General features: G+C 49.4%; 1 protein-coding gene across 1 annotated transcript; it reads right to left on the bottom strand.

Moving 5' to 3' along the window:
• Positions 1-2593: 2593 nt before the first annotated feature.
• On the bottom strand, positions 2594-4358 carry LOC138078865 (beta-defensin 1). The gene is made up of 2 exons (XM_068971613.1): positions 4299-4358; positions 2594-2785 (listed from the first exon to the last, which is right to left on the bottom strand). The coding sequence occupies exons 1-2, from the start codon at positions 4354-4356 to the stop codon at positions 2649-2651; spliced, it is 195 nt and encodes a 64-aa protein (XP_068827714.1). The 5' UTR covers positions 4357-4358; the 3' UTR covers positions 2594-2648.
• Positions 4359-9182: the final 4824 nt, after the last annotated feature.

Genomic DNA, 9182 nt, shown 5'->3' with positions numbered 1-9182 from the left:
AAATTAAAAATAAAGGATAAAAGGGATATAAGATCTATGAGGTGTAAGGCAGTCCCAAATACAACCTTTGAGATGAAAAGGAGTTGGCAGATGCACCATGAGCATTTCTGCAAAAAAAGAAATATAAAACTGAATAAAATGTTATCATTTTTTTCTCCATTAAACACATGCAGGTTTGGCTCTTTTGAGCTGCTAATTTTAGGCTCAAGGCATGATTTTAAGCTGCTGCTGCATTGTTTTCCTGTTGCAGCAGTAGAAAATTGCCACAAGCTACGTGGCTTAAAGGAACACATACTTGTTATTGTGGTTCTGAGGGTCCAAAGTCCCAAATGGGTCTTTGGGAATCTTAGAAGCTGCCTGCCCTCCTTGGCTTATGGCCCCTCCTGAACATCAGTGTGAGCCGGGGCTGGTTTAGCCTCTGAGCGCGCATGTCTCTGACATTGGTCTGCGTCCCTCCTCCACGTCTAAGGCTCCTTGTAATGAGATGACATTGGGCACAGCAGATAATCCACGTCATTTCCCTATCTTAAGGCCAAATGATTCAGTTCAGTTCAGTTCAGTTCAGTTCAGTCACTCAGTCGTGTCCAACTCTTTGCGACCCCATGAATCGCAGCAGGCCAGGCCTCCCTGTCCATCACCAACTCCTGGAGTTCACTCAGACTCGCATTCATCAAGTCAGTGATGCCATCCAGCCATCTCATCCTCGGTTGTCCCTTTCTTCTCCTGTCCCCAATCCCTCCCAGCATCAGAGTCTTTTCCAGTGAGTCAACTCTTCGCATGAAGTGGTCAAAGTACTGGAGCTTCAGCTTTAGCATCATTCCTTCCAAAGAAATCCCAGGGCTGATCTCCTTCACAATGGACTGGTTGGTTCTCCTTGCATTCCAAGGGACTCTCAAGAGTCTTCTCCAACACCACAGTTCAAAAGCATCAATTCTTCGGTGCTCAGCCTTCTTCTCAGTCCAACTCTCACATCCATACATGACCACAGGAAAAACCATAGCCTTGACTAGATGGACCTTTGTTGGCAAAGTAAAGTCTCTGCTTTTGAATATACTATCTAGGTTGGTCATAACTTTTCTTCCAAGGAGTAAGTGTCTTTTAATTTCATGGCTGCAATCACCATCTGCAGTGATTTTGGAGCCCCCAAAAATAAAGTCTGACACTGTTTCCACTGTTTCTCCATCTATTTCCCATGGAGTGACGGAACCGGATGCCATGATCTTGCTGTAATTCTCGCTTGTCATGTGTCTGCCCTTTCAGGCTACTGAAACAGAAACACCATAGGCTAGGTGGCTCTTTCTTTGCACTTTATTTTTTAACTGAAGGATGATTGCTTTACTGAATTTCATGGTTTTCTGTCATAGATCAACAAGAATCATCCATGGGTTCACCCATGTCCCCTCCCTCCTGAAACTTCATCCCATCTCCTTCCCCATCCCACCCTTGTAGCTGGTCTCAGAGCCCCTGTTTGAGTTCCCTGAGTCACTCAGCAAATTCCTGCTGGCTATCTATTTTGCATGTGGTATTGTAATAGGTGGCTTACTAACAACAGACCCTTACTTCTCAGTTTTGGAGGCTGGGAGCTCCATGATCAAGACAGAGCAGGTGGCTGGTGGACAGCGGTCTCCCTGTGTCCTCAGAGGGCACAAGGGGTGAGCCATCTCTCTGGGGTCTCTTTCATAACGGCCCTCATTCCACCCAGGAGGGTCCCACCCTCATGACCAAATCACCTCCCAAAGGCCCTGTCTCCTAACACCATCCCCTTGGTGACCTCAGCTTGCACTGAGGGAAGAGTTAGTGCAAAGACCAGAGAGCTGCTCACACATACAGCGTGCACCAGCAAGGCTCTTGGTTTAAGGAGCAAACCCTCTGAAGAAACTGCAAGCAGGCGGAGGTCAGCATGCGCCCCTCCCCCTGCGGTCTCTGTGTTCCGTGCTGTGTTGTCTTCATTGAATTGTGCTTTCCGCAGAACTTGTTTTTCCGTAGCATCTAGTTGCATCATATCATGTCCACACAGAGAGACATGCTTTGTCCACGTCAACTCTGTCATTCAGTTGATGACAATTTGTGAAGCAATGTGTCATCTCAATGCCCAAGCACATACAGGAATAGGGCAAGTCCATGCCTATAGAGATCTTATAGCCCCAAAGGGAATCAGAAGTGTATCCACGAGCACACAAGGCAGGAGTAAGAAGCACAAACCAAATGGAAGTGAGGGGTGAAGGGGGACAGAGGAGGGGGGTTTCCTCCTGGAGCGGGGGCAGGGGTTTCCTACAGGACTGGTGTGCTGGTGATTCTGGACCCCTGGGGTGCATGTTTGAGGGAAGACACAGGGCAGGTCAGGGTGCCCTGGGCCAGGAAGCAGGAAGGACAACAGGCAGAGGGGCTGGGGAAGGTAGGCCCCCATGGAACAGGGGGCCACACCTCTGGGAGCACAGAGCACCCCACGGTTCCCGTGGGGAGCTCAGAGAGCATCCTCAGGGATTTCGGAATTCACCTGGGATCAGACACCACACAACAACCTCAATGACCAGCGGGCAAGATTCTTTAACTTTGAACAAAATTTATTCTGGTTTAAATTTTAGACGCTCTGTCTAAGGGCGCAGCTTCTGACTCCACATCGGTCCCGGCCGCGTCTTCGCCTTCTGTTACTTCTTTCTGCAGCATTTTACTGGGGGCCCGTGACAGGTGCCAATCTGCCTCATGTGTCTAGGGCACCTGGTCCGCACACAGACGCCTTTATTCCTATGGCAGCTTAGACGATTTCTTACTCCTTGAGTAAATCCTAAAAAGAGAACGAAGAGGGATAAACGTGTCAGCAGGAAAGTGGCATCTCGAGAAGGCCAGCTGTGTCCCCTCTGAGCAAGGCCCTGGGGCTTTCTGTGCTGAGATGCGGACACGGCTTCATGACAATAAGATGTGAGTCCAGGACCCCGTGGCCCAGCTTCCAGACAGACGCTGACCCTGCCCAGGCTCTGGTGGACCCTCATGTTTGCAGAACCAGAGGCCGAGGGACTGGGGCGTGAGGAGCACGGTTGTGTGCGGGGTCAGCTCCACCACGAGGGCAAAGACCGGGAAGCTCTGCTACATCCACCCTCCCGCCAGGAGTCAGAAGCGCCCGCGGGGGTCTATCTTCACCCTTTAGTTTTGCGACTCATGGAGTCAGTCAAGTAGTGGAGCTGAGATAGGAGGAAAAGATGCCACTGAAAGTCTAAGAACTGTTTAAAGAGAGCTTACTCTCAAAGGAACTTACAGCTGACAGTGACAATGGTTCAGAAAAAAAGTTTCGTATCATTGTCTCCATTAACTCAGAACGCTCTCAGCGCTGGTGCGAGTCAGCCCCTCTCCTCCTCCCTGTGTGGTTTGCTCCTGACCAGCCGCCTTCCCGTCTTCCTCACACCCCTTTCTCTCTTTTGGCCACAAGGCACCTCTGGTCCCTCTCTAGTTCCTCCCTGAGGGATTGAACCCAGGCCCCGGGCACTGAGAGGCCATTTTCCTTACTCCCCTGTCCTCTCTCCCTGCCACTGTGCTAAGAGTTGGGTTACAGTCATAAACAATGCTGACCAGACAAGGGCTTTTCAAGTTGATTTCTGACACTTAATCAGGTGTCTCAGTGTCTCCGCGTCCTCTCTCTCCCTCCGTCCCTCCCTCTCCCTCCGTCCCTCCCTCCCTCCCTCCTTCCTTCCTACATATTTTCATCCGATTTCTGGAAATAGCAAGGGTAAGATGAAAATTAGAAAGCCGATCCTGCACACTGCTTTGGATGCACTGCCTCCCAGCTGTGGAGCGAGGGTCACATCTTCAGCAATGTGTCCTGGAGGACCTTCCTGCTGAGGAGACGCAGCCCGGAGCGTCCCAAGGGCAGCCTCTGAAGCCCAGGCTCGGCCTGACTCTCCTCTGGACTTCTCCGGTCGCCCAGAACTACCACCCTTCAAATAGATTTATAAAGCGACATTCTGTGCTTCTGTCATGGGACAAAATCAAATATCTTGCTTTTATGAAAAAGAAAAAAAGGAGAGTCACTTATCAGAGGCATCTTCGGTTTCTTCCTCATGAAACCAGTGAGGAGACGGGCTCAGAAGCTTTGACTCGCTAGAGTGGCTTAGAAACAGCCAGGAATTTTGCAGGACGGTTCTCAGACCCCTCTCGCTACTAAGGACTCAGCGCTGGCTTCTCAGAAGCATCAACTGCAGTGGGTTTAGTCTGACCACGTGTAGATGAGGGTAGCAGGACAGAAGGAGGTAGAAACAGGAGAGAGAGAGAGCCCGCGGCTCCCCCCGGGGCTCCCACGAGCTCACCTGACCCAGCAGACAGGACCAGGAAGAAGAGCACGAGGAGCAGGTGATGGAGCCTCATGTTGGCGTCACGAGCTGTGCGGCTGATGCTGGAGAAGAGGCTGCGCTTGCCGCTTTATAAAGGTCCCAGGTTCCGGGAGGAATTCCGTGTTGGCTGTGGATTTGGTTATTAGGAACTGGTTAACTGAGCCTCTTCCCTGTGTGTCATGGGAGTGGCGTTTGTAGAACAAAGCAGGGTCAGTCACTCTTATGCTAATGAGGCTGTCGAAAACCCCAGAAAAAGCTTTTCTGCTGCCCTTTTGACCAGAAGCTTCTCCCTGGCAGTCAGTTCAGCTGATGGGCAGGGGTGTGGCAAGGGGCACAGACTTGCCTGTTTCCCCTGGGAGGGGCACAGACTTCTTGCTGAACCTTTGCTTACCCACTCCCCAGCCCCACCCTCGCCCCTCCAGGGCTTTGAATCTGCCCACTGTTTTCCTGTGCAGAAGGAACTGGCAACCCACTCCAGTACTCTTGCCTGGAAAATTCCATGGATGGAGGAGCCTGGTGGGCTATAGTCCATGGGGTTGCAGAGAGTCAGACACGACTGAGAGACTTCACTTTCTTTATTTCTATAGTTCCTTTTGGAGAAGGAAATGGTAACCCGCTCCAGTGTTCTTGCCTGGAGAGTCCCATGGACTGAGGGGCCTGGTGGGCTGCAGTCTACCGGGTTGCAGAGAGTCGGGCACGACTAAGCAACTAACACATACACTGTTTCCATGAAAGGCTGTTTCAGGCCCAAATAGGGACTAACTCGTTCAGAGGCAGTTTCACTCCCTGGGCAAGACTTGCTGACTCCCAGCATCCGCAGAGACAGCCACGCTCTTTCCGGCCCCTGGAGCACTGAGGGAAGAGACCCAGTGGTCCCGACCTGCTCCCCATGCCAGCTAGCCTGTTACAGGATGGCAGCAACAGTCTCCGCCAAAATCTTGGTTTTCTTTGCCCATCAGATCTGAATAAAAATTGTGGAGACAGAGTTTGGGGCAAATGGAAAGATGGCTTTCACCCTTAAGCCAGCAGAAGGGAGAACATGGTAGGCTCCCACCTCAAGGAGCCAGTCTCCCCTCCATCAGGAATCCAGGGGATCAAACAGTTGGGGCTCACAGTCAGGGGTGGGAGATACGGGACAAAAGGTGTAGGGGTCCTGAATTCTCTCTTTCGCACTGTTTGGAAACAGTCAATAGGCCAGTGTCAGGTAGCTAGGTATTTGGGTCTGGCAGTTGTCCCGGTGGTTGGGTCCATTGTCCTTTGGGGATTTCCTGGTGCCTTTCTTCCTGTAATACAAAAGGGGGAAAGCAAACCACTATGGGGTGGCTTCAAAGAGAGCGCACCATAAAGTTAAGCATCAGCATGAGGTTAGAATAGAGCAGAGAGGCAACAAACTACAAGGGGAGGTTTATGGTGCCTTAAAGTTAAGTATCAGGATGTGGCTAGAATAAGTTAAAGGATAACAGATGCAGAGTGCGGCTCCTGCAGAAATGGAGGGCCATAGGTGTCAGGTGTAGTTTGCATAATAGGTTAGTTTTCTGAAAAGAAGAGACTTGGTTATCAGTGCAGACTGTACGTTAGGAACAGTTAAAGTGGAGAAAGACACGAAAGGGAGAAAAGAAAGAGGGGTTAAAAAAAAACCGTTTCTTAATTCACTGCAACACAATCACACACCAGTCTCATGAAATCTCAGTGGGACACGTGATGGGCAGATGGGTGCTCCGTTTCCTTTCATCAGAGACAGAGTGGGAGGATGACGTTGCCATTGAACGCATCTCCCCACCCTAGTATCACAAAGCAGGTCCAGCAGTGGGGACCCCTTCACTGGGTTAAGGGGGACCTCCATCACTAAGTAACATCCCTCACTTGGTAACACCCATCCATCTCAGTGTTGGAGAGACACTGACCTGGCTTTTCAGAAACGCTAAATCTCAGGATGGAACTTGCCATGCAGCTCTGAGTAGGACTCCAAGCCCTTTAGAAATGTGGGTACCTGGGGGGACTCCGTCCTGAAGGAGCCCCCGGAGCTTCAGTCCTGTTCAGGTCCCCTGCTGTAGCTCAGAGTCTCACATCTGAGGCTCGGCAAAGCCATGGAGGCTGCCTCGAGCAGACAGAGTCCCTGGCTGGCACCCAGGGAGAGGATTTTTCTGATGGAAAATAAGTCATCTTGATCATGATTCCTTCTGCTTTAGCTCTAAATGATATTTGAGAGAGGTAGACAGCATCTACCTATACATACATATAATTATCTATACATAAGATATATATATGTATCTGTTTATTTATGGACCTTGCAGGCAAAATCTATACTACAGGGTCAATTTACATACATGCTATAACACTACACTGGAGAAAGAAGTGAGACTGAATCGTTGTCTACTGAGTCTCTTCATTGAAAAATGCTATTTTTCAGGGAACTCTGCTTAATGTTATGTGACAGCTTGGATGGGAAAGGAGTTTGGGGGAGAATGGATACATGTATATGCATGGCTGAGTCTCTTTGCTGTCCACCTGAAACTATCACATTATTAATCAGCTATACTCCAATTCAAAGATTTTTAAAAAGTAATTTTTAAAAATGCTGTTTTATGGGACTTCCTTGATGGTCCAGTGGGTAAGACTCTACTCCCAAGCATAGCAGGTCAGGGAACTAGATCCCACATGCCACAAATAAGACCTGGTGCAGCCTAAATAAATAAATAAAATAAAAATTGGTGTGTTTTAATGATCTATGGTTTTCAGCAGAGCAGATTTTTTTTTTTTTCTTTTAAGGAAGCTGATGACGCAGTTTTATGTGCAAGACCGAGCATGACTTTCCATAGAAGGGAGTTTTCAAAAGGCTGGTCAGGGTGCCATGGTGAGTTTCAAGGGAGTTTCTTGTCATGGTTCCTCACCAGTGGGACACGGCCCTTGTCAGGAATTCCACAATTGCAGTTGCTTATTTTCCCTTGGCAAGGTCTAAAGATGACTCCTTTGCAGCTATGTTAATCCTAGAGATAAAGCCCAGGGGCATCTCTGTCCATCAGGGAAGGGTCCTATTGCTTCAGCAAGGAGGTCACACACCTTAGAAACCATGGAGTAGCTCATCAGAAACCAGAGATGAGTTCAGATAGGATAGCTGCTACTGCTGCTGTTAAGTTGCTTCAGTCATGTCCGACTCTGTGCGACACCATAGACGGCAGCCCACCAGGCTCCCACATGCCTGGGACTCTCCAGGCAAGAGTACTGGAGTGGGTTGCCATTGCCTTCTCCACATATAGGGTAGAGGGAAGGGTTAATTTTAGGTCAAGTCTACATGAATTATTAGTTTTCCCAGGTTCAAAGCCAAACAAGGCCATGTGTATTGTGGTTGCTTCATGCCTGGGCTGAGAGGTAACTCATGGTTTCATTCTTTAAAGGGAAGATAAATGCTGTGTCCCCAAACCCTTAACCGTGAGTAGGAAACTGAGGCAGGGTCTTTCCGGCAAAGCGCCTCAGTTCCTCAGGCAAGAAGGTTTGTCCCAGTCCTACAGATGAGGTTTTGAAGAGCAAAGCCCTTCACATCTGTGACTCCACAAATAAGTGTTCTCAGCACGGAGCCCTGGGTGTTAATGGGCAGAGGCCACTGTCGCCAGTTCCCTTCTCCTGTGGACAGGGTGGGCGCCATGGCTTCTGACAGTCATGTGGGGACCTGCCCTCAGAAGGGGACCAGGGCTGGGTCTAATGCTGTGCTCCCCCACTGACACTTTCACTAGTTTTTCTTTGAACTTGTCCCACAATTATATTTTGCAATGAGCCTTGCTCAGTAGCTGGCCACTTTTATTCAAATTATCTCTTTGAATTCCCCTAAACAAACCCGCCAGGTAGGTATGACCCAAGGTTCATACAAGATGGTCCTGAGGACTAGAAAGCCATATCTGAGGCCACAGGCAAAACTGACTTAAAAAGTTGATTAAAATTGGCTGCAAATCCAACAAAAAGATGTGTCCAAGGCCACAGTCTACTAAGTGGCAGTAGCGTAACTTGGAGCAAAATCAACCTCCCTTCCAATGTTCCTGCCTGCCTCCTGCAGTCACCAGTGTCCTGAGAGCTTTACCAGGACATTCTCCTATAACGGGAAAGCTCGAATAGCGCTGTCAAATGCCAGCTCAGCTCAGTTCAGTTTGGTCACTCAGTCGTGTCCGACTCTTTGAGACCCCATGAATCTCAGCACGCCAGCCCTCCCTGTCCATCACCATCTCCCGGAGTTCACTCAGACTCACGTCCATCGAGTCCGTGATGCCATCCAGCCATCTTATCCTCGGTTGTCCCCTTCTCCTCCTGCTCCCAATCCCTCCCAGCATCAGAGTCTTTTCCAATGAGTCAACTCTTCCCATGAGGTGGCCAAAGTACTGGAGCCTCAGCTTTAGCATCATTCCTTCCAAAGAAATCCCAGGGTTGATCTCCTTCAGAATGGACTGGTTGGATCTCCTTGCAGTCCAAGGGACTCTCAAGAGTCTTCTCCAACACCACAGTTCAAAAGCCTCAATTCTTCAGCGCTCAGCCTTCTTCACAGTCCAACTCTCACATCCATACATGACCACAGGAAAAACCACAGCCTTGACTAGACGGACCTTAGTCAGCAAAGTAATGTCTCTGCTTTTGAATATGCTATCTAGGTTGGTCATAACTTTTCTTCCAAGGAGTAAGCGTCTTTTAATTTCATGGCTGCAATCACCATCTGCAGTGATTTTGGAGCCCAAAGAAATAAAGTCTGACACTGTTTCTACTGGTGCTAATGAGACCGGAATCAGGCGGGACACAGCCTTTAAAAGAATGACGGGGACTTCCCTGGTGGTCCAGTTGTTAAGAATCTGCCTTGCAGAGCAGGGAATGTGGATTCAG

Source organism: Capricornis sumatraensis, chromosome 4 (genome assembly GCF_032405125.1).
Source record: "Capricornis sumatraensis isolate serow.1 chromosome 4, serow.2, whole genome shotgun sequence".
NCBI classification, from domain to species: domain Eukaryota; kingdom Metazoa; phylum Chordata; class Mammalia; order Artiodactyla; family Bovidae; genus Capricornis; species Capricornis sumatraensis.
The sequence above is the reverse complement of the archived record's forward strand: the minus strand, read 5'-3'. Positions and strand labels throughout refer to the sequence as shown.

Bases quoted from the DNA above. Each gene is read 5' to 3' on its own strand.
- LOC138078865 (XM_068971613.1), bottom strand. From the start codon at position 4,356: ATGAGGCTCCATCACCTGCTCCTCGTGCTCTTCTTCCTGGTCCTGTCT. The intron at 2,786-4,298 runs GTGAGCTCGTGG...TTCTCTTTTTAG, and splicing joins GGTCCTGTCTGCTGGGTCAG to GATTTACTCAAGGAGTAAGA.